This window comes from Macrobrachium nipponense, chromosome 28 (genome assembly GCF_015104395.2).
Source record: "Macrobrachium nipponense isolate FS-2020 chromosome 28, ASM1510439v2, whole genome shotgun sequence".
Classification (NCBI taxonomy): domain Eukaryota; kingdom Metazoa; phylum Arthropoda; class Malacostraca; order Decapoda; family Palaemonidae; genus Macrobrachium; species Macrobrachium nipponense.
In genome coordinates, this window is record NC_087217.1 from 11,734,967 (window position 1) to 11,761,050 (window position 26,084).

A 26,084-nucleotide genomic window follows, 5' to 3' on the forward strand; every position below is an offset into this window, starting at 1 on the left:
TTATTCTCGATCCGGGATCGGTACCATTAAACGCCATCCTATGATATGAACGGGGATGGATATTTAGTCTCTTTTCCCCTTTTTTCAATCGCTAGGAAATGTAATAAGAGGATTTATGACGTCACAGGGAGCGACAATGACGCTGATCGCCCATGTTGGCCTTCAGGATCCTGGATTCACAGAGGTCACATTCTTCCTAGTTCACTTTCCAAGGACCTTTTCCGAGAGAGTCGGTCTACTCTAACTCGAAAGGTACCTATAACTACCTATATACATCTCCGCTCTGAGTCTGACTACGTTCAGGCTATCGAGATGTTGACAGGAATAAGATTACCGTCTTCCATTTCCGTCTGAAGAATAAGGGAATAAGCTGGCAGTCACAACTATTAAAGAATACGCAAATAGTGTTGACGGCATTTGGGCTCAGAGATTTTGCGTCTGTCAAACAACAAAGCCCTTCACGATCTTTGAGTTCTGTGGAATCTCGAACCTCGCTCATCATCTACTTTTTGTCTCACCTGTTTTCTCGGAGTCAGACACTCGTGCGAGATCAGGCGACATATGTAGCCCTGAGTTTCTTGTTGACGAAGTCGGTTGCGTTATACACCCCCGATGATCGTGTAACATGAGACCAGGTTGGACTGTCAGGCATTCTTCCTTCGGGACTGAATCGCCTTTTGCTCCTCGTCCTTTCTCCTGGCACAGAAGCTCGAGTCAGGAGTTGATTCGCTGACGACGTTGGGTTGCGTTGATACACCCCCAAAGGTTTGCTTAGATTGAATCGCCCAGGCAGTCCAGACACTCATCCTTCAGCGAAGAATAGTGCCTTATGGTCTTCAGGGTACAGCCTTGCTGTCCTTGATTCGTCTGACTGGTCAACTGGTCGGTCACCTGACTTTAGTACAGACGGACTGACTGTGCATGTCCAGATCGAAGCTTTCAATATGGAACTTAGACGTAGTCTGAAGTTCTTGATGTCAAAGCATTCGAACCTCTCCTACCTGTTAACTTCTTGCATGTGATCAGGAAGGCCTTCTTCTAACCACCCTAGATACGACAAAGAGGGTTAGTGAGATTTTTAAGCCATTGTCACAAGTTTTGGCTTTAGAGAACACAAGGCGGTGTGCTCTCTAAACCCTTCCGTTGTGGCCTAAGAATGGTAACCCGTTTTGTCCTTGGGCCAGGAGCTTGGAAGCAAGGATGGCACAAGTTAGTGGGCAGGAGCCAGAGAGAGTCCTGTGCCCTGTCGGGTCTCTCAAGTTTTATCTACACCTAAAACTCAAGAAAGTCGAAGTCATTCGGGGCAATCTGCAGTGTTCCGAAAAAGCCAGACTTGCCCATATCGAAGAACAGCCTGGCTTTAGTGTTAAGGAGTTCTTTCAAAAATGCTCCTTCATTGTGTTTGCACAAAGATTTGAAATCTTTTTATCTGAATGCTCACGAGGTGAGGCGCGGCTCGGAAGCATTTCAACAGAGCATGGCAACTCAGCAACATCATGAAGTTACCATGTTTTAGCGAAGCAACTCTGTGTTCACTTCACACTCCCTGCGAGATATGAAGATGGCATATGAGATCTGCTGCTCGCTAGGGCCATACGTGTCTGCAGACACAATCTTGGGGGCAAGAAGTACCACTCATCCTATCCTGTAGAAAATGGTTAGGAAGAGCTCTTAATTTAGTTGTTGAGTCGCCGATAACGGCGACTTCTTAAACTCTTAAGCCTTAGTTAACACACCTTAACTTTGGCTAGGTTGGGTCAGGTGGTGATATTATATATATATATATATTTATTTTACTTCTTAGCCCTCATGGTATGGTCAATATGGTCTAGTCACGTCGTGGTCTCGCCCCTGTTGACAGATCATCTGGAGTGCACCAGCTATATAGGTCTCTACCTTGCTGGCAACTCTAGTAGCACAAGCAGACTTACGTGGCAGTAACCACGAAGCCAGCTATGCTAACAGGTGGAACCAAGATGTAAATCATCTGCATGCATTTGTTTCCCAAAATCCTTCTATTCTGTCCCTTCCCACCTCCAAAGGTGGGATTCAGCTATATATATATCTGACAGGTAAGTTTTATGAACAAAATGATATTGTTATGATACAATAAAGTTTGTTTCCATACTTACCTGGCAGATATCATATAATCAAAGTACCCACCCACCTCCCTCAGGGGACAGTGGAAATAAAAATTATGAATAGAAAATGGGAATGGTTCCAGATACCCGACTCCAGCGGTGGGAATGGGTACTAACCACCCCTGGCCGGACCACTGCGTGTGTCTGGAAGTTTTTAAAATTCTGTCGGACTTCAGAAAAATACAGCTAATATATATATCTGCCACAGGTAAGTATGAACAAACTTTATTGTATCATAACAATATCATGTTTAAATTGTTGTTGCCCTACCACAAAGTGGACCCTACAATTGACCACAGTTGGAATGAAGCAGAGACTTCTTATGCAGCCAGTTCTGATATTAGGGTATTGAATCATCATTCTTGCATGTCAGATGTTAATATCATTTGAGAGATTAGGCCTGCACACCAATTTCTCTTATTTTGAGGCAATGACATGGCATAGGCATTCTGGGTATACATGCCCCGTGACCTGGTATAGATGCCATTAGTCCCTGGATCTCACAAGTGTAATTGTTCATACACGAAACAAACCTTCGGTCTTAACATTAGGATTTACTAGCGCCAAGCTGGAAACCGGTAGAATTAAAATTACACTTGTGAGATCCAGGGACTAATGGCATCTATACCAGGTCACGGGGCATGTATACCCAGAATGCCCACGGCTACCTGTGACCCATCAGTTATTTTCCTACCGCCTGTTTAAGATAAGACGTGTTACTGTCTATCTCATTTAAACAGCCGTTTTTTTCATTTGCCCTTCTTTATCCATTTCATTTTTTTATTTTTCATTCCTTTTCTTTCTCCAAGTGTGATCAGGTGTGGTAGATGTATACTGGTATATGGAGAATTTTGCCTCAACATCGGGATCGTCTACCGCTTCGAAGAGGAGACAGCAGATGCCCAGGAGTCAGTGGCTTCCCTTGTTCTAGGTTCCTAACCTCGGTGTCGACGGACCTCCTCATCCAACGTGTGAGTAGGTGCAGGGAAAACGTATGTACGGTTTCTAATCCGTGTTCTGTTTGTCGCGGTTGGTCGGTGGAACAGTGGAAGAAGTTCTATGGGAAAAGCCAATACAAAAGAAAGGGGGTGACGCCATCTTTGGATGACCAAACCTTACCGGCTTCTTTTGTATCGGTAATAAACCAGGCTGCTCCATATGTTTCTCCACCTGCTTTTGAATTGTCTCATACCCCTTCGTTTTCTCCTAGCGGTTCTGTATCGGAACGTCAGGAGGGGCCTTGGGTAATTTTATGAATAATTTGCACTCTCCTTTGTTCCCAGCAAGTAGAGGGGGAGATCCGCCATCTTTGTTCCAGGCTCTGCTACGCAAGCGCATAGTTAGATGGTACGTGGTCAGCGCTAGGCCTACCAGGCGTACCAACCTTGGATGGTCTGCTGCGCAGTATATGACGTCACGGTTCCAGCAGGGGCCGGGCAGCAGCCTGAATGTTCCTCATCCCCCGGGCTTGCAATTTATGGGGAATTAATGCCGCTGCTTCTCCATCCCACTCAGTATTTACAGCGATGCAGAACGTGGGAGGTAATTTGGCAGCAAAACGTGCGGTTACCAGCAGAAACCTCTCAGTCTCTCCCTACAGAGCGTTGAGTCACAACATACGTACACTCTGAGATGGCAGTTGATGACGTCACATAGCACACTCTGAGATGGCAGGCGTTATGTCAGGGACGTCTCGCCTTTTTTCGCTGCACCCAGACGCTAATACGCCTTCTGATCCGTCAATGCAAACTGTAATGCAGAAGTTACAGGATATAGAGGAGAGAATGAATAAGAGAGACAAAAAGAAAAAGTGTGATTCGCCCTTCGTCTTCTTCCTCTAGTTCGGCGTTCATCGCTAAGTCCGATAACGTCACGGCGAGCGCCAGTCAAGCGTTGGAGGAGGATTCGGGAGTTCCTAGCGGATCCTCGGGCCAAGAGGAGAAGAATCAATTCTTCCTCTCCTTCGGACGAAGACTGTCATTTCCAAGTCAGCAAGAAGGTCGGAAAAACTCAGTGGCTATTAAGCACAAGGTTGCCAGACGAAAGCCGTTCGCAAGAGTCCGAACAAGCGAGAGAGGTGACGGCCGGCGGAGCTAGCGGCCGAGCGGAGTTGCCAGTTCGGATCGCAAAAACTGCGATACCTCTGGTAAAATCGACGTTGGCGGCGAAAGGTGGTGCAGCAGAGGATTGGAATGCAGATCCCAGTGTTTTTCGCCCTCCTTAAGGACCCGTTCAAAATACCGTCACGAAGGACCGATAAGGGATCCTATTAAAAGTACAAAAAAAATAGAGACCTTGGCAACCTAGGGCGGATTACGATTTCGTGTGGATGGGAAAGGCAGTGTCCGTCTGGATAGAAATGGCCCGAGGCCGGGCTGCGCCGACGCTCGAAACGATGCCAATGCTAATAAAGACGAACTTACCTCTGTCTTAAGGGAGCCTTCATCTTGGAGATCTAGACGAGATTCTCGCTCTAGATCCGTGAGCAGAGAAAGAGTGAGACGTTCTCGTTCCCTGCTGACTATCTGGGATCGAGCCAACAGCGGCCAGCAAAGATCAAAGAGGCCGCGGCCGTAGGGCAGGCGGCCGTGGAATTCCGGGCCGTCTGTCAGAAGATAGAGGCGAGACAACATCTCTCGTGACGGAGAGTGGTACACTAGAGCCGGAGGAAGGAGAAAACCAAGAGTTTCTGGCCTCGTATGCAGAGGTTATTGATTTGATTCGTCAATTCAATAGCCTTCGGAGAAGACAGAAACACCGGCCAGTATGCTTCCTCCTGGAATTGACATGGCGTTTGGACTAAAGAGGGATACCAAGGTGTCGTATGAATTGCCTTGTTCGAGTCATGCGGAATCGGTCTTGCAACACGTAAACGCAAAGATTGCAGGGAGGGATAATTCCTTAAGATCTAATAGATCATTTAAATTTATTCCCCCTCCAATGATAAAGCAAAGGAAATATTATACGACACCGAAGGTCCCTTTGCTGTCTAGGCAATGAACCTAATGTTGTAAAGGTTAAGGCCTGGATTAACCTTGGATCAGGTTAAAATGGAGTGCCCTTCGATGACGTACCAAGAGGCTGCACGTTAGAAGCAACAGCTTCTTCTGTCTTTCAGGCTGCGTCCTGGTTAGACCTTTGGTCAACAGCAGTGGCGAAAATTGCATCCTCGGAAAGCAACAAGGAAAGTTAGTAGATGCAACCATTGTTCATTAGATTACTACCAGTCAGGGTCCAAGGCCGGTTGCGTACCTGACAAACGTAAGTGCCAATGTTTGGGCAAATATCCTGCTAATGAGGAGAGATGCAGCATTGGCTAGACTAAGCCGCAATGTGGATTTTAGGGGATTCCCTGTTAGCAATGAGGAATGGGGATATCTTGGAATCGCAACTACTGTTGCCAGAGGTCATACTGGAAGAAGCGATAGATAGAAGAAGGATGGACACTAATGATAGGTTGGTGCAACAGGCAGTTAGGAAAACCTCTAACAGTCAAACTATTCCTTTGGAGGGAAGACAACAGCAGATGTCTCGAAAGAAACCAGTGAGACATAGCATCCCTAATAGAGTCACAAGACCCTCTTCCCCAAAGAGGATAACTCATCGGCCCTTTCACAATAGAAACAACAGAGGAAGGGGCAATAGGGGAAGGGGGAGAGGCTCAAGAAGATAGGATGGGCGCCTCCCATCACTCGGCACACCAGTGGGGGGTTGCCTGGCGAATCACTGGAAGGTGTGGCAGGAACTAGGGGGCAGAGCAGTGGTGGTGGATGTTCTCAGGATCGGGTATTTGATTCCGTTCGAGGGTAACCCCGCCCCTGACAGATCAACCATTACCCCACGTCACTTATGCCCACAAATCTCAGAAGGCCACTATTCTGCAGGACGAAGTGAAGAAGATGATGGAAAAAGGAGCTGTTGCAACAAGTATGCAGTCCGACAAAAGGCTTCTACAGCAGGATTTTCCTGGTACCCAAATCCAACGGGGAGTGGAGGACAGTAATAGACCTGTCAACGCTGAATCTGTTTATAAGGAAAACCAGTTTCAAGATGGAAACTTCCGAAAAACGGTTCTACAAGCAGTCAGAATCGGAGACTTTATGCTGACAGTCGATCTAAAGGACGCATACTTTCAGATACCAGTCCATCAGTCTTCAAGGAAATTCTCCGCTTCAGTCTTGCAGGGAAAGCTTTCGAGTTCAAGGTCCTGTGCTTCGGCAATTGACAACGTCTCCTCAAGTTTTTACAAGAGTGTTCACCCTCGTGTCGGCGTGGGCGCACGCTCAGGGGATCAGGCTGATAAGATTCTGGACGATTGGCTGGTGATAGCAAAGTCCAGGGAGAAATTACTCAGGGACAGGGCGACCCTCCTGCAGCTTTGTCACAGCCTAGGTATTGTGGTGAATCAGCAGAAGTCGCAGCTGGATCCAAGTCAACGTTTGGAATATCTGGGAATGGTGATAGACACAACACAAGTCCAAAGTATTCGACAGACCAAAGAGTACAGAAATGCAAACAAGTGGTGAATGCCTTTCTGGGAAAGCAGACACAGCCAGCAAGACAGTGGCAGGTGGTGCTGGGAATCCTAACCTCCCTGGAGAAGCTAGTACCACAAGGAAGGCTACACCTTCGGTCCCTACAATGGAGGATGAAGGAGTTTTGGTCACCAACAGTAGATCACCCGTACGAGCAAATTCCCTTGTCGGCAGAAGTGAGGAAAGACTTGCTGTGGTGGGGTGGACGACGACAATCTGACAGTGGGTGTCCCCCTTCAACAACAACCTCCTCCCCAGACCTCTTGCTGTTCTCGGATGCATTCACTAGAAGGCTGGGGAAAGCCCCATATGGAGGAGTTGATGGTGTCAGCAAAATGGAGTTGCAAGGACAGAGAACTCCATATAAACGTGTTGGAGTTGGAAAGCAGCTTTCCTGGCTCTACAAGAATTCAGGGAGAGAGTAAAGGGACACTCGGTGGTATTGATGTCAGACAACACCACAGTAGTAGCTTATATAAACAAGCAAGGAGGCCTAGTTTCTCGGCAGTTACATGTGATGACAGTTCAACTTCACCAGTGTGGGCTATAGAGAACCTGGTAGGATCAAGGCCAGGTATATTCCGGGAAAAAGAAACATAGTGGCCGACAAGTTGAGCCGCAGGGATCAGATTCTGGAACGGAGTGGTCCCTACACCAACAGGTAGTGGACAGGATGCTCATGTTGTGGGAAGGACCGATCATAAGACCTATTCGCAACCATGGTACAACAAAAAGTTGGAGTGTATTGTTCAGTAGTCCCGGACGCAGAGGCAGCAGCAGAAGATGCGCTACAACACCCCTGGGACAATCTGGACGTGTACGCATTTCCTCCATTTTGTCTAATCCGTCAGGTTCTGAACAGGGTAATGCGGTCTCAGAACCTCAAGATGACCCTGGTAGCCCCGTTATGGCCGAAAGCAGAGTGGTTTCCAGACCTACTGGAACTCCTAGTAGATGTGCAGAGAGTTACCTCCATGGAGCAACTTCTGTGTCAGCCTCACGTGGAGAGGTACCACCAGTCGGTGAAGTCCCTATCGCTTCACGGGTGGAGACTGTCAAGTATCTCCTCCGAGAGCGAGGGTTTTTCGCAGAAAGCAGCAACTCAGATGGCAGGTAATATCAGAAATCATCTGCGACAGGTATACCAAGGGAAGTGGTCAGCATACTGTGATTGGTGTTGTAGGGGGAACGTGTCTCCACTTCGGTTACCACTATTCAGCAGTTAGCAGACTTTCTGATATATCTCAGAACAAAAAACATATGTCTGTATCTGCAGTGAAGGTGGGGTATCAGGGCTGCTCTAGCCTCAGTCTTACGAATGAAAGGAGTGGACATATCGTCTTCATGGGAGTTGGCCATGCTGATGAGGAGCTTTGAACAGTCATGCCCACCAAAGGAGCTAAAAACCCCAGATTGGGATCTGACCAAGGTACTGAGTAGTCTGACAAAACCCCCTTACGAACCACTAAGGCAGTCCACGGATAGGAGCCTGACCCTGAAGACAGTCTTCTTATTGGCCCTGGCTTCAACCAAAAGGGTGGGGGGAGCTACATGGCCTCTCATATCTCATAAAGCACTCGAGAGGTTGGAGATCAATGGTGTGTGAGTTTGTCCCAGAATTCGTGGCAAAGACCCAAAATCCAACAATAGTAGAACGGCAGATTCGACTCCTTTACCATACCTTCCTTGGCAGACTTTGTAGAACACGCAAAGCTGAAATGCTCCTGTGCCCCGTCAGGGTCACTAAGGGAGTAGCTTAAATGAAACAACAAGGCACCTCAGGCATGCCGGGTTGCCAGAGGTTTGTTCGTTAAGTAAACAGGAACGGATCAAGAAGGTAAGTGTCCAAGAATACCAATATCATTTTTGGCTAAGGGAAGACAATCCCAGAAATGCTTATAACCTGCAGAAGACAGAGGGTCAGATAGCCAGGTGGGAGCTAGAGCTCATGACATCAGGGGTGTGAGTGGCTTCCCTAGCATTTAAGAAGAACATGTCTGTGGATAAAATTCTGAAAGCTGGCGTGTGGAAGCGCCAAACAACTTTCACCTCATTTTATTTGAAAGATGTTTGCCCATAGATCCTTGGACACCTTTTCCTTGGGTCCAGTGGTGGCGGCCCAACAAGTGATATAGTTCATCCAGTGCCCCTGGCGGGTCAGTTTGCGTCTAGTCTAAGATGAAGGTATGAAAGTAGAATGAATGGGATGATGACTGGTCTTTTTTCTTTACTACTTTCTTCCTACTCCTTTAACTACGGGCAATATGAAGGAGAGACCGTCATTGTGCTGGAACGGACTAGATGCAGGTGAGATGGTCAGCCATACTGTGAAGCTATCTTAGCTGATGATATACTTTTCAGTAGCAACACACCCCTCTGGATAATAAGGAAAGAGGGGTGAAGGTCGATCCAGTCGCAAGGGACAAGAGTAAACAGTAGAATGGTATCTACACCCAGTGGGAGGAAACCAATAGATCCGCTTATATCTTTGGTCCTAGGTTTCATTGTCCATTCTCTAGAATTTCCCTATATATTCGGAAATGGATAAAGGTGGCAAACTTCCAGTCAGTTGTAGAGACTTACCTCCCTCCAATAGTAAGTCTATCCTAATGTTAAGACCGAAGGTTTGTTTCGTGTATGAACAAATACCAAATTTGTAACTAATTTGTATTTTTCATAACTAACAAACCTGAGGTCTTAACAGTTAAAGGCCCACCTCGAACCACCCCTCTAGCAGTCTAAACTGGGTTAGAAATATAACTGATGGGTCACAGGTAGCCGTGGGCATTCTGGGTATACATGCCCCGTGACCTGGTATAGATGCCATTAGTCCCTGGATCTTCACAAGTGTAATTTTAATTCTACCGGTTATTTCCAGCTTGGCGCTAGTAAATCCTAATGTTAAGACCTCAGGTTTGTTAGTTATAAAAATACAAATTAGTTACAAATTTGGTTTAATTTTTTTTATTCTACCGGTTTTCCAGCTTGGCGCTAGTAAATCCTAATGTTAAGACATCAGGAAATCTTTTAATTTGTTTACTTAGTTTGTTATTATGAAAATACAAATTAGTTTACAAATTTGGTATTTCTTATATTTTGAGCAATGAATGGCATAGGCCTATGTGCCAATTTTTTATATTTTAAGGTAATGACATCATAGGCCTTACAAATGTCTATTTTCTTATATTTTGAAGCAATAACATGGCATAGGCCTACATGGGTATTATGTTTTGAGGCAATGACATGGCATAGGCCTACATGTCTATTTCTTATATTTTGAGGCAATGACATCATAGGCCTGCATGTCATTTTCTTATATTTTAAGGCAATGACACGGCATAGGCCCACAAATCATTTTCTTATATTTTGAGGCAGACATGGCATAGGCCTTCCTATCTATATCTTAAATTTTGAGGCAATGACATGGCATAGGCCTACATGTCATTTTTCTTATATTTTAAGGCAAGTAACATGGCACAGGCCTTGCATTTGTATCTCATTTTGAGGCAATGAAATGGCATAAGGCCTACCATGTCTTATATTTTTAGTCAAGACTTGCCTTAGGCATACATGTTCTATTTTCTTATATTTTGAGGCAATGACATGACATAGATTTACACATCATTTTCTTATATTTTGAGGCAATGACAAGGCATAGTCCTTTTTGTCAATTTTTTTAGATTTTGCATATATTTTGAGGCAATTACAGGCCATAACCTTACATGTCAGTTTCTTATATTTTGAGGCGATGCCATGGCATAGGCCTACAAGCCAGTTTTTCATCGCAAACAGTATTCTACCTGTATCTATTGGAAACAGAGTAGCTTTTTATTAAATTAGTAGTTTCAACTCCACAATATATAATGTATATGCATAAATTGGAATGTACATGTATAAGCAAGTGCTCATGTATGTAATGTGTGGATGGCCATAGTAATTGTAATGCCACTTATACCACAGAGAATAAAAGTAAAACTGCTCTCAGTGAACTATGTATATTGAAAATATATTTACCAAATGGGTACCAAATTATGTTGTCGTGATGAATAAATATAAGGCTGCTGTAGTATTTCTATAAAAATGAAGGCTATGGTAGGAAGGCATTATGAGATACGTAACAAAATGAGAAAAAAATAAATGAAAGCTAAAAAAGTTATATACAGTTCCTCAGTGGCGTGGTTGGTTTGGTGTTTGCTTCTCACCTCGGTGGTCGCGGGTTCGATTCCCGGCCATTCCATTGAGGAGTGAGAGATGTGTATTTCTGGTGATAGAAGTTCACTCTCTACGTGGTTCGGAAGTCACGTAAAGCCGTTGGTCCCGTTGCTGAATGACCACTGTTTCCATGCAACGTAAAAACACCATACAAACAAAACAAACAAAAATAAAAAAGTTATGCACGAGATAATCAAAACCAGTTTGCAAGTACCCCATGAATCACTTGAATTGGGGGGGCATTCTTGTAGATTACCTTATCTAATCAAGACAAGCAGCTCTTTCAGAAACTGATTGAGCAGATTGCAAAAATATTGGTTTTCCAAAAGAAGTTGGAAACAACAAAAATCCCATAAACAGACTGAAAGGATACATAAGAGTCAGTAACTCTCTCTCTCTCTCTCTCTCTCTCTCTCTCTCTCTCTCTCTCTCTCTCTCTCTCTCTCTCTCTCTCTCTCTCTCTCTCTCTCTCTCTCAGGAGAATGTTCTAGTGTTGACTATATTCATAAAGATCTCAATTACTTTTAATTAAAACAAATGACAATTTTAATTAACAAGAGTAGGCAGATAGTTCTCTACAACAGTATTATATGAATGGGTCCGTTTATATTCTGTAATGTTAGGTTACCATATGAAAAATTTTCAAAGACAATACAAGCACAACTGAACAAGAATAACCACATCAAAAACCACAATAAAATGGCTGAAAATAAGATACGCCTGTAATCCAAAAGTCGTAAGCTGTATAAACTGACAAAAAGACATAGGACCTCAGAGGTCTACATCAATTATTATGATCCTCGTATTTCCAAAGGAGATAATGTCCTTAAGTAAATCCATAGGAAATTATATACAATATGACTCATATTCATATAGCCTATCGTTAAGTTATAGTGTAGTCACTGCTTGTTATCCCTCCGAATGTGTAAAAGATTGCAATGCAATCTATTTTATGACTTAGAATGTAGTGAAATTTCCTGAAATAATATGAAATGCAAGTCTACATAGCTCTGAGAAAGTCTTTGTGCCTAAATTTAGAATGTTGAACATGCTTGACAATATCAGATTGTAATAATCATTGTCCATTGATTCAAGTGCCCCGTTTCGAACGCAGACATTCCTTTCGTCACCTCCGCATCCAGTTGAGCCTCATTTATGAAAAACAGCAATGCAGCATTGCGGAACACTATTGACTTAATATTTTCCCATGTATTTTACCATTTTTTAGGGACGTGTATTATGATTTTATTTCGCGTAATACCGGGTGTTTCAAAAGTCACTCATGAGTTTGTATTGTTTGTTGAAAATGTAATTGAATCATAAAGTGTATGAAATTCACATAGTAAAGTCTACATTAACTTAGAATATGTGTGGTATCATTTGTGATTTGGAATGGTTCATCCATAAGTCAGTGGTACTCAGTGACATGTGCACCACCTTTGTCGTCGATCATTGACCCATGCTTCTATGCCTGAGAAGGACACACTGAATGTGAACAATGGCAATTCTGTGTCTGAACTGTCAGGTGTAACTATCATACAGTAAGTCACTTTCCAATAGGGATGCACCAATGCCAAATTTTTGGCCAATACCGATACCAACTTTTTAAGCCAATACCGATACCTGTTCCCTCCATAGCACTGTTATTTAGGAGAATATATATTGTTACTAAAATCATTTTTGTTCTCTGGTGGTTGTATATTAAAGGTTCAAAAGTTGAAAGGTCCTATAATTGGGTTATATCAATAATTTCAAAGGCATAAGTTCTAATGAAAAATAATATCAAGTATAACCATTAAGTATTTAATCTCTTTAACACCTGGATACAGTTTGCCTTATATTATGGCTACCATTAGTGGATGAACATTTCCAATCAAAGAAAATGGTACTACAGATATTCTCAATTAAGATAGATTTTATCCTGTGAATTTTCATCCACTTTGTTTCAGTTATTTTCAATAAACAATATAAAAACTATGTAGTGGACTTTTTAAACACCTGGTATAATGTTTCCTATTGATAATAAACAGAATGCATTTTTTTCTATAAAACAACCATTGCCAAATGAAGGTGGAAAGAACTAGATTAACCAACGTTTCAACACCATTACCACCAATTAGTTTCAAGGAAGGGTGGTTATGTAATCAGTGGACAGGGCTTTGCTGCCATGCAGGGAGGATTTTGCTGTAGTTGGGATAAGTACTTGAAATACAAATATTTCAAAAAGAATAGTATAAGGGAAAATGAGGAGGTGCAGTCTTATAACATTACAGTAAGTGAACCCCCTGTATTCGAGGACTCCCATATATGTGTGAATTTCTTTCTGGAACATATACCCCTGTTATTCGTGGAAAATTAGCAAATTTTTTTTTCTTATCCATCAGTTTTATCATAAAATATGCTTCAAATTCTTCTTAAAATGCACTATTAAAAAATCTAGGTATAAACATTTTTAGTTGGGTTTTCTTGAGTTTTAACTAACAAAATAGGCAGTTTTAAGCATTTTTAGAGGAGTTTCAACTATGCACCGGTATTAGCTATTCGCGGGGCGGTCTCGTACCCATCCCCTGCGAATACTGTATTTTCCATTTATTAAATAATTTTTTCTGCGGGGGTGGGAAAGGGGTTATTTTTTGGGGGAAAAAAAAAAAATTTTTTTTTAGGTACATACTTGTACGAGAAATAGCAAAGCCATAAAATAATCAGTATGAGTGCTTGTAGATTGACTTGGACACTTTGTTGGATAAAAGTGTGTTCTGATTAATTCAATTATCCATGCAACATGCAGCCATGACAACCTTTTTTTTATTTTTTTATTTATTTATTTATTAAAACCAGGAGTTATAATTTTAAGTCCAGAACCGTGAGGAACTACAAACATGGCAAGTAACTGGTGCCTGTTGTTAGTTAACAGAATTGTCATGGTACCCACATTTACGTGCTATATATGGATAGAAATATTTATTTAGCAGAGAGAGGTCTTAGAAGATGAATATATATGTGAAATGTGAATGTGATTTCATGGTATACATTTTTATCCCTCAGTATAACTACCACTGTTAGTCAAGCTCCGGGAGTATCCACTATAGCACAAGCTAGCGCTGCAATTGTAACCCCTACTCCCAGCTCCCCAGCCACCATTGTATCTAAGGATCCAGTACCATCTTCACCAGCTTCTACTGGTCTTTCCCTTGCTCAGGTATGTTATAAAGTTGTCAATGTCAATAATACTTGTGTACTTCAAATACTGAAATGTATATCACAAGCTATTATTCAAAAGTGACTTGAGTTGTCAGTGAAGTAAGCTTATTTCTGTATCAGGCTCCAGTTTTTATGTTTTGACTATTTTTCATTTTTAAATTATGACAGTTGTTGTTTTTCCTATAAGTACATTCATAGAGGTTGGTTTTTGACAATTTTTTATTTTTTTTTAAAGGGTATATCCCATACAAACTTCAGTAGTCTTAGCTGGACTATGGCGACAACCACATCAAATACCAAGAATATCTCTGGTACTGTGGAAACTACAAGTGCTCCTGCTCATAACTATCAGATTGCTATGCCAGCTACTTGCACTGCACTAACTCCTCCTCCGGGATCTACCCCAGGTAAGAGAATTGTATTTCTTGCATTTTTATTTTTTATTTATTTTTTTGCATCTGTAATTGTGCTTGGGAAGATAGGTGGATTGCTTTTCTCTATTGCCAACCATTACCCCGAGATAGAATACACATCACTTACAGGTACTTTCGTTAAATCTTTTGTTGTTTGCAAGCAGGTTTTTTATGTATTTTTTTTATGAAGTCATTCATGTAAGATCTGAAAGATAATAGATTGTTTAGCACTTAATTGGGAGGTAATATCAAGTGACTGGTTTTGTTTTGGTGGTTGTCATGCATGGTGGTTATTTTGTCCACTCGATTTTTTTTATTGGCACAACCTTATTTTTTTTTACTGTGAATATTTTCTTGTTAAATTTACAAGCTGGTTTTATTTATATACCTATAAGAGGAAAGACAGGTTAATATTTATCCATGAGCTAGCTGGACTACCTGTACTTGTGAGGCTCGCAGTAATTACTTGGTTATATAATGTAGGAGTCATGCATAAATACCTCTTGTATTGGGGTTTTCTTCACATGATGAAGAATAATTAATACAGGCGGCCCACGTTTAACGGCGCAATCACTTAGCGGCAAATCGGTTTTACGGCTGTTGTTAAAAATATTTAATAAAAATATTAAGGTATTTTAAGATATTTTTACGGCACAATTTTTGGTTAACAGCGCTGCAAGCCCCATTATGTCTAACAAGTACATAATTTGTAGAAATACTGTTCAGACCTTAAAGGTTATGCAAATGATATTAGAAAATTTTATTGACAGTTATTACATAGGTATTATGGTAAAATATATGCCTCCGACGCTGTTCTATGCCGTATTTTTATTTCTGCGCAGAAATATGATACAAAGGCAGCTTTTGAAACTGCCCTTCACGTTATCAAAGAGGTTGATTTTTCACGTTCGTTCTTGTGAGCCGCCACCTGCCGTTTTTCCGAAAATATAATTAAGTGTAAATTTAGCGATCGATATGTCAATTTTATAAATGTTCATGCTTTTATGTTTAAAATGATATGAAAATATATTATGTATAGGATATTTTTATTTTGTACATTTAAATTATGATAACAAATTAAGGCATGCTTTTGCAACTGCCCTCCACATTATCAGAGGATGTTTTTTCATGTTCGTTCTTGTCCACCGCTGTTCCGAAAAATGCATTTATAAAGACTATTCGTGGTTATATTTTATTAATTGGGGAGCTAATTATAACTCATTTTGTTAATGAGACTTCAGCTTTTTGTTATAAGTTTATGTATTTGTTTAAAATGTACATGAAAAATGTACTACATGGTATTTTTTTTATCTTTGTACATAAATATGATACAGTGGTAGTATGTATGTCCATTTAAAGTGTTTGTAACAGCCCTTCACATGATGAAGACAATAGGTTGTTCAGTTACGCCCGAATAATAAAATTTTAATTTATATCGTTGAATCACATTTTTATAAATTATATTTACATAAATTGATTTTAAAAGACAAAACTCGCGCATAAATTCGATTTTGCAACACTGCAACTTGATTGTTTTTCCATGGGATAGGAGTACAAAATATAACTGTGCAACTCGATTGATATTTTGCTTTGTTACTCGAGCAATAATTGAGGTTACACTGTACGAGCTTTGAGTTACCGCGCTATGTAGATGGCATAATGATGAAAATTAGGATAAGCACAGAAGAAAAAGTATATATGCATCTTTTTCATAAATCTTTTAAAAAGTAATACATTACTTCACAGTATCCAATAATATTGTATGTATTCTCATGTTTTATAAAATACAGTAAATCTTAGCCAGTATTCCGCGGAGTGGCCAATGTTTTGGTTTGGAAATCAGCTGGTGGCAAATACGAGTTTGTTTCGCCATATTTAATGCATTTCTGAACGAATTTTCTTGCTTCTAGTTAGTATAAACGAATATCTAGATACTTGACTTATATGAGACAAGGTTAATTATCCTTATACAAAGTGTTTTTAGGTGGAAATATGACTTGAACATGTCTCTTTGTGATTGTGAACTAATTCTTTTTTTTTTCGTTAACAAATTATGTAGGCGGCATGTTTATTGAGGGAAAAAATTATGTGATTCCGTTCGCAATTTTCCTTTATATCATCGTAATACAAACTTTGTTATTTATTGTATATCTGCGTAAAACCAACAGTAAAATGTGTTCTTTCAAGCACAGTAGTTTTGACTTTATTGATTTTATCTCTATTTTATCTACGGTTGTATTTGATGGCAAACGTTTACTGGAGTTTTATCCTTGTTGCACGATAATGGTCATTAACAACTTGAACAGTTTTCTCTCAGCTTCAGCTATAACTATGTTTAAATTTAACAGTATATTTCCCGATTGATCTTTGATCTATATTGATCTTTGATGTATAGTGAATAAAGTTATTACATTAAGATTCTCAGTCCTATTCTACATAACGTCATTTATAACTACTACGGTAATAGTGTACTATAGTATGATGATTGAAATACAAGCCAAATAGATGTCTTTATCCTATTCGGTTGTACTTAGGAAAAAAAAAATTGTTTTTCTGTTCAGTTGTTCATGGCTGTACAGTTTACGCAACGAGTATAACGTTAAAACTATGCTTTCATCATTCTCTTTTGCTGTTTTTAACTTTAGCAACTAGATGATGGGATAAAGTTAGGCTATCGTAACTTGATCTTTCATAAAATCGGATTATCGTAAGACAAAGTATCGTAACTTGAATGCTACAGCTACCTGTACACTGTATAAAATCTTATTACTATACCTTTGCATCCTCTAGACACCCAAAGGATTAAAGCTAGACTTTTTTTCACTTTACAGTATTTATAATACTATACTAATGTACTGTACAGTAAGTTGTATATTACTATACTGCATAAATATAATTTTACTTATTGCGCCATTGCGGGATTACGGCGCCGTTTGACTGGTCTAGGGCGCTATTAACTGGTCTAGTATTCCGAAAGGTGTGCAGCGGCTGTGGGCTATAAAATAGTTTAGCGTCGGCGGCCAGGAACAGAACCCCTGCCACTAACCAAGGGCTGCCTGTAGGAAGTTAGGGTATGTAGGAATGGCACTAGGCAGTGGGAGCTGAAGGAACATGAAAATCTTGGTAAACTGTAAATTGATTTTTGTAATGAATGGGTATTTCATGTTTTTATAGTACCTGCTGTCTCAGTGTTAAACCTTCTATGGAAATAATGTCAGTGGTGATGAAGTTAGGAATCACTAAAAAACTTGAATATGTGAAGTATATTAAACACATTCTGACGAACTAAAGATTTCACATGCTTAATTAAGGGGGTTAGAGTAGAGGCACTGAACCTTGGGGGTGCGTTCACACTAAATGTATCGTGTAGAGTCTAGTCACATCTATTCGTTTGTTGCAAGTCATTTTGACTAAACCCTGTTCACACTTAATGCATCAACTTAAGTCGAGTCTTTACTCATTTGCATCTTATGTGTGTGACATTGGCATAGTAGCTTTTGATAAGAATGGGTGCATATTCTCTTGGTGAAATTAATGCTTTGGATATTTCATTACCGGGAAATTTTGGGGAGAGCTCCACACACGTACATGAAAAGTGGAAAACCTACCTAACATATCAGATGACATGATTATTATAAAGAAAATGGATATTGATAATTTAGGCTTTTTGGAGTGGCTAATTTAGGTTAGCCTTACAGTCCATAGTAATATACAAGCAAAATGTATTGCTCAAATCATAATAAATGGTTTAAAGTAAATAAAATTGTTAACTATTACCTGTGCATGACAGTTCAGCAGCAACTTTCCATAAAGTGGCAATGAAGTTGTGATCATGGTGTTTGGGGTCACCAGCATCATAGATAGTGGGGCGCTCCCGAACCAAGTTTATCAGTAGTTCGACCAGCACAGCTCCAATCGGCACGTGAGACTCACTATAACTAGCATCAAAATTAGGTCCAGCTCTATTTGTAACACGATGTCACTCGACGCATTTGTTGTGAATGGTTTCTTTCAAAGGCCCATATAAAGCAGTGTTAAAATAGTTTGGCAATTCATGGTGAGTCATGAATTAGTGTTACTACACAACACATTTGGTGTGAATGCACCCTTAGTGAATTAGTAATAACATAAAAGTAAACTATTCAAGGAAAGTGTGCGAAAGGACAGGAAAGCCAAGCAAAATTATAGGTAGACTTTACAAGAAAAGGAAGAAAAGAGTAACAAATATTAGAGGGAATATTTGTTTCACAGCAATCTTGTTACTTGTAGTGCCCATTTTACATTACAAAATGGCTTAATAATTATCCAAAGGAAGAGGATCTACTTATGGTGGAAGAATACGGCTTGTTCACTGCATACATCTGTTACTGGCTCTTAATGTGGAGCAGTCTTTGTCTGTGTGCAATATTACATCATTCTCCAAACTGTAGAGAGCTTTATGAAGGTCCCTGCCTCCTCTCTCCCCCCTCCCCTTTTTTTTTTGTACCCCGTCTCCTTTTGCACTTCTTATTTTAATCAGATAGCAGTGAAAAGTTACTATACTTGATCTAGGCTTATCCTTGGGTTTTATTGGTTATGTTGCTGGTATTAGGACTTGAAGCTCTTCAAGTTTTTCTGTGTTGGTCACACCAAGAAGCAAGTTTAAGATAATTTCATTATATAAACTTTTATTTACAGTACAGTTTATTGGCAAATTTGTTAGGGGTACCAAATGACATTTGCAACTTTTTATAAGAGAGGCAAGTGAGAGATGGTGGTGGGATTCATGTTAGGCCATGTTGTAGAAGTGGAACATAATGCATGTTTCTAGAGTTGTTTTTAGCAGTTAGATCTAACTAGCTTATCTCCACATTCCTATTTCCTCCATCTTGCCATTCTTTATGACTTGAAAGACTTCTGTGGGTGGTCTGCTTGTATGTTGAACGTAACGGTGAAGTTTCATATTCTTTATGAATATGATGAATTGGTGTGTACATGACCTCTTCAGGATCAGCACTGTACAAGTTTGATGTGGAAGGAAACATTTTACTCTTCCTCCACGCCAAAATTTAGAATTGGGTGCTAATTTTGTTTCAAAACAAGTTTGTCCTAAAAACTTAAATGAAAATACTTTTCCACTGTGCTCAACATTCTTAATATCAAATGAAAGAATGAGCTGTGTTTAGCACTGCTAGGAACTGATGGATCTGGTGCTCACTCATATTACTTGTCTACTGGAAGTGTGGCGGGATCACAAAAACAAGTAACCTCCCCACATAAACTTAACCTGTCTGGCTATCAAACCCACCCTCAATCACACTTTCCACTTAACACTAAAAAAAAACACAGCAGACAATTGCCCCAATACCTACATACCGAACAAAAAACACAAACAGGTACTCACCGCTGGCTTCTGATACCTAGGACTAGGCTGTGCTGTCGTCCACTGGATATAGGCTATAGGGTAGCCAACACACAACCACCGCCGACAACCAAACACAAATCAACCACCCGGGACCCACAACCCCACAAAAACTCAATAACCCAACGACTAAATGCAGATGAACACCAACCGCCTGAAAAAACACGACAACCACACGACTTACAGCAGTACAACAACCCGCCAAAACCAACCCTGCCCAACCACCACTAACAGACACCGAAAATGCACCACCAACCTTCTTAACCTCACCACAACCAGACAGACACACGCACACAACTTCACAACCCCAAAATAATCTATCAAATAACACCCAAACAACGACACACCAAAGGAAAACTGCTGCCAAAACCAACACTGACTTGACCAGACGCCTCACTGTTTACAACTCTCGTAACGACTTCCATTGACTACCTACAGAGCGCCACAACAGACATTGCTTCCGACCGCCATCTAACCACTCACATTCATTCTTCCACCAACTCTATCTCTCTCTCTCTCTCTCTCTCACACAACCTTTGTAGATGTTGTCAAATATAAACTAAAATTACTCCTCCATATTACCTCCCCCATTACATTTGACAACATCTCCTTACACTCACAACATCCACACTAAATTGCCTTTCGCAACACCCAAGGATGCTCAGATGCAGGTCCCCTGGATCTTGTTTGAGGACCATCATACACTCTTTCAGTTACATTGCCATTCACTTCTTCCAAACCACTTTCTTTCAAACTCCCATTATCTCCCTCACTACCATCCTCCAAATTCCATTCACTACTTCACCGATGTCTTCCAACTCTGGTTCCAACATCTCCCCTATTTTCGACCACCAAACCACTCAGTTCATCCATACTTCTGTCAAACTCCTGCAAAGACTTATCCATCCTATCAACCACCTCCTCACTATTCGTTTTCCTTCTCACTGAAGTTCTTACTTGTCCCCTGTCAACTCAAACCCACATACACCACAAGTATCATTCATTCCCCCAAAGTCATCCGTAGCACACGCTTTATCAACCGTTTGCACCCTACCACCAACCCCTTTACCATGCCGTTCACGCTTTTCCCTTCCACTTCCTCTCTGCCACACTCTTCTGTTTTCTTCCATACTCAACAACACCAACTGTCGATCTCCCAGACCAATTTGTTCACCAACAGTCGGCTCATACTTATTCACCCTCAACCACACACTCATCGCATTCTCCCGAACATACTGTGGTACTTCCCTCCACTTACGGAGCTGGTTATGGTGTGCCCTAACCTCATCCAGTCCCCCACCTACTCGCAATTTCCCCAAAACATAACTCAATCCACTCGGTCCCACTTCCAAAATCTCAAAAGGCCCTTCAAATTTCTCCCTTACTTTATTCACATTCATTCTTCCCATCTCAACCACCTCTTTCAACACCTTATCCCCATCTTCAAAACTCTCAAACCTTTCACTCGCTTTCTTCCACAAATCCCGATCACCTTCTGACAGACCAACCGCGGTCTGACAATCCTTTCAAAATTCAACACACATTTTATTTCAAGGGAACATACCTATACTCTTCTGCAGTGTGGCGTTATATACCCAACTGCACGTCCTACATACATATCCCAATCCTTGTGCTCTTACTCATCATTCGCAAAATCTCCAGTCATCGTCCTAACAGTCCTTTCAGCCAACCCATTCGCACTGGGCATATACGGAGTAGAATACACATGCACAATACCCCATTCCTTCAACATTTCTTCAAATTCCCATCCCACAAACTCAGGTCCATTATCACTCAACATTTTTGCCGGCTTACACACACACATGGGCAACATCACTTGACCCACCATTCGTGCAACAGTTTCACTCCTCTTATCTTTGATGGGAACCACATAAGCAAAAATACTCATGTGATCCACCATCACAATCATCCCCACGTGTCCTCTCGCAGTCCTGGGCAAAGAAAACACAATCAATCACAAGCATTTCAAACGGCTCTTCATCTGCAATCGCAACACAGGTGGACTTGCATGCACACTCTGATACTTTCCCCTCTGACAGTCTTCACACGTGACAGCCACATCCACACAAATCTTACTCAACCCAGGAGCATACAATCTCTCTCTCATGCATTCCCACAAACTTATTTTTCCCATATGCCCAAACCGATCATGCACCAACAAACACATACTCACAGCTGACTCACAGAAAACACTGGCACATACACTTCCTTGTCATACACCCCTTCCTGATGCAAAAAGTACACTATGTTTTTGCACACCACAAAACGTTTAGCAACCCTCTTATATACATCCAACTCACATGGCCAGTCTTCCACACGCACTCCTCCCAAAAACACATTGTCGCAACACACTTATCTCCAGGCACTTATTTTGCATTTCCTCAATCTCTTCCTCACTCAACAGATCATTCTCACTCCTAGCAATATCAATCATACCCACAAAGTTTGCTACAAACCATTACCATCTTGAATCCTAGCTACTTGCCTGCCCCCCTTTCTAAGAATTCCATTTCCTACATCTACGTCTATATCGTGGATCCTCAAAAAATCTATCCCTAATAAAAAACAAGATGGCATATCATTTTCTCCTATAACTATAAAGTTATGCATTACCTCAAGATCTCCCAACCTAACCTTTAACCGTACCTCTTCCCATACTAAAACACTTCCTTGTCCTAACCCATGTATTCTCACACTTGTAGACTGCCTTTTCACTTCCCAATCACATCTCTCAAGTTCACTCACCACTGACCCACTCACCAAGGAAACTTGTGCCCCTGTGTCAACCAAACTACAATACTCACTATCATTTACTTGGACAAACGTCACCATTTTCCCTCGAGTCCCATGCATACACACATTCACTACCACGTTCACCTGGTTATCCACATCACAATCCTCCTCATCACTTCATCCTCAGCTAACTCCCCATTTCCACAATTCTGACTCAGATCCCCTTCACAGTCCCTTTTTGTAACCAACCAATTACAACCACGTTCCCCGCACTGAATCATCAAAACCCACGTTCATTACCAGTACTCACCATTCCTCGATATTCAACCGGTCTGTCCCATCCAAAATACAACAACACTTTTATCAAAACAAACAGCTACTGCTGACAACAATTCATACAACACTTCTCCCTGCCCACCTTGTTCCTCCGCACATGCCACTTCCTTCTGCACATCACTCATCAACTTCACTCGCAACTCATTCACACTACCGGGTACCTCTTCAACCAGCCCTTACCTTCCAAGTTTTTCAATGCTGAAAACAAACATTCACACATTCTGTCATTCCCTTCAAACCTCTCTTTTACAACCAACCCCTCTGGTACCATATTCGGATCCCAGTCACTTTTCACAACACCACTGTCCTTACCATGCATCCTAGACATCGTATCAGCAATCACATTTTTACTCCCCGGCACATATTCTAAGCTAAATCAAACTCACTCAAATCCTCAATTGTCCTCGCAATCCTAGCATTCACACTTTCCTTCTTAATCATATAAACTAACGGCCGATGATCTGTCCTTATGACAAATTTTACCCCATACAAAAACACTTTCAACGCTTTCACAAACCTTATTGCCGCAAAAGCTCCTTCTCAACCACCGAATACTTAAGCTCTGCTTTATTAAAAGCTTTACTCACATACGCAATCACTCTCAATTTGTCCCTCCCCCATTCACCTCTTGCATCTGCACCAAGCATCCTCCCATACTAAACTTACTAGCATCAGCATACAACTCAAGCTTACTGGTCATCCTCACTGTAGTCCGGAAAAGCCAAGGTGACGTCCCTAGCAGCTCCTCTTTCAATCTCTCAAATGCTCCCACCATTCGCTCATCCCACCTCAGCTTAGTACAATTTCTTCCCGGTCCATTCAGTCAACGGCTTCCCTATACCCGAACAATCCCTAACGAACTTCCTCCCAAACTCAATCAAACCCAAAAAACCCTTTAACTCCCGCACGGTCCGGGGACGTGGAAACTCCTTTACTTTTTCCACAAACTTTTCACTCTTCCTTACACCACTCGCACTCACCTTATGACCAAGAAATTCCACTTCCCCAGCCAACCACGTACACTTCTCCAGCTTCACTTTCACTCCAACCTCTTCCAACCGTTCTAACACCTTCTCAAGCAGTTCCACATTCTCCTTCAACAGTCTCACTTGCAATCAAAACGTCATCTATAAACACAGTCACCTTCCTTCTATCAAAACCAGCCAAAACTACATTCATCGCCCTCTGGAAGGCAGCAGGCGCATTAGCCAATCCAAAGCTTAACCTCTTGAATTGATAGTGGCAGCTACCACTCGAAAAAGCTGTAACATGCCTGCTCCCTTTCTCAAGAGGCATCTGGTAATAGCCCCTTACCAAATCCAATTTTGTGAACACTCTCATCCCATGCATCTTATACACACAATCAGACACCACATTCATCGGGAATCGCTCCTTCACAGTCACTCATTCACCTTCCTGTAATCCACACACATCCTCAAACTCCCATCTGTCTTGCGTACTGGGACTATGGGACTATTCCAAAGCACTCTCGCTCCTCTCGATCACTCCACTCTCTCAAGTTCCTCACACTGTTCCTCAATCTCTCGGGCAATAGGCGCAGAAAAGTGTCGGGGACGCTGATATATGGGGGTATCGTCATTCAAAAACTTGATCTTGAACTCTGGGAGCTTAGATTCCCCTGAAATCCTCATCACTCCCGACTCAACTCACACCCCGGCCTATCCCAAGACAACATCTGCATCAACCGCTCCCTCTCGTCATCACCAACATTTTCATCCACCCCAATTCTTTCTCTCAACTCATCATACTTCCACTCATCACTTCTTTCATGCTACCTGTCTCACCCTGCCGCACCCTAACATATCTTTCGTCGTCCACATCCACCAACGTATACAACAACCCCACACAATCACCTTCACGTATACCCCGCACTCGCTTTTTCCTAACACTCGGCAATGAGGCCACAAAAACCCGAGGATTCTCCATATCCAAAATCCCGTCGTACACATGCACTCGCTCTTACCAACTTGTTCGCATCCACACCCTCAACCACATATGCACACTTGTCACCTTTGACAATCCCAAGACTATCGGGCCACGCAACTTTCACACTAACAACTTCTCCAACTTCTCGCGGCACTTTTACACTCTCTTTCGCAACCAACGGCACTCCCTTCCATATTTTACTGCTTACTCCTCCATCCCCATCCAAGTACAACTCTCCATGTACATTCCCCTTCCTATGCAACTCAATCATATTCCTGCTCGGATGGACCACCATCCCACACTTCTTCAGGAACCTGTATCCTAACAACATATCATACTTATCACTCCTTCCTCGATCACACAAAAGTCACCTTCATCCATCACTACCCTTCGATTTCTACATTTTCACGCAACATTCCCACCACAGGCATACCCAAATTTCCTATTCCTCGTACCTCCTCCCCTTTACATTTCCTAATTTCACACACACTCCGCAACTTGTCACATCCATTCTTAAAAAGAACACTGACACTGCACCCAGTATCAATCAAAGCAACCAAACACACCCCTTTGCACCTCACTTTTACACTCAGACATTCATGAGCTCTTCCTCCAAACCCTTTTTCATGCAACAATCCTTCACGCACATGCATCACTCTTACTGACCGCACACCAGAGGACCCACCCAACTGAATCCCCTTTGTACCTAGTTTCCCGAACTCCCAACCTGACTCATCCTCTTTCGCCTACACACACTCGCCACATGACCTTCCATTCCACATTCAACACATTTTGCCCGCTGTTCCTTACACATCCTAGCATAATGCCCATTCTTCCCAGCAATTACCGCCAAAAACATCTAGTCAAACGAGTACCTCGACATCCACTTGCTATGTGCCCTACTTGCCCACACCTGTAACACTACTCCCTATCTTTCTTACACTCGCTCACCAAATGCCCTGTTTGCCCACACCCGAAGCAAGCTCCCAACGCCCACCGACATTCATTCTTCCTGTGCCCTAGCTTTCCACATCTGTAACATTGCTGCTACTCGTGTTCACGACTAACCGACCCTAATCTTCCAACGCTTGCACTCCGATCTCTCTTAGGGCTAACCATACTTACGTTACTGGCTCTAACGCTC

At 41.8% G+C, this 26,084-nt stretch overlaps 1 protein-coding gene across 1 annotated transcript in view; it reads left to right on the forward strand.

The window, feature by feature from the left end:
• LOC135201419 (ranBP2-like and GRIP domain-containing protein 4) overlaps positions 1–26,084 on the forward strand; it is a 279,898-nt gene that overhangs the window by 78,113 nt on the left and 175,701 nt on the right. The window contains 2 exon segments of the mRNA XM_064230328.1: positions 13,934–14,087; positions 14,325–14,496. Coding sequence (XP_064086398.1) covers positions 13,934–14,087; positions 14,325–14,496 — 326 coding nt within the window.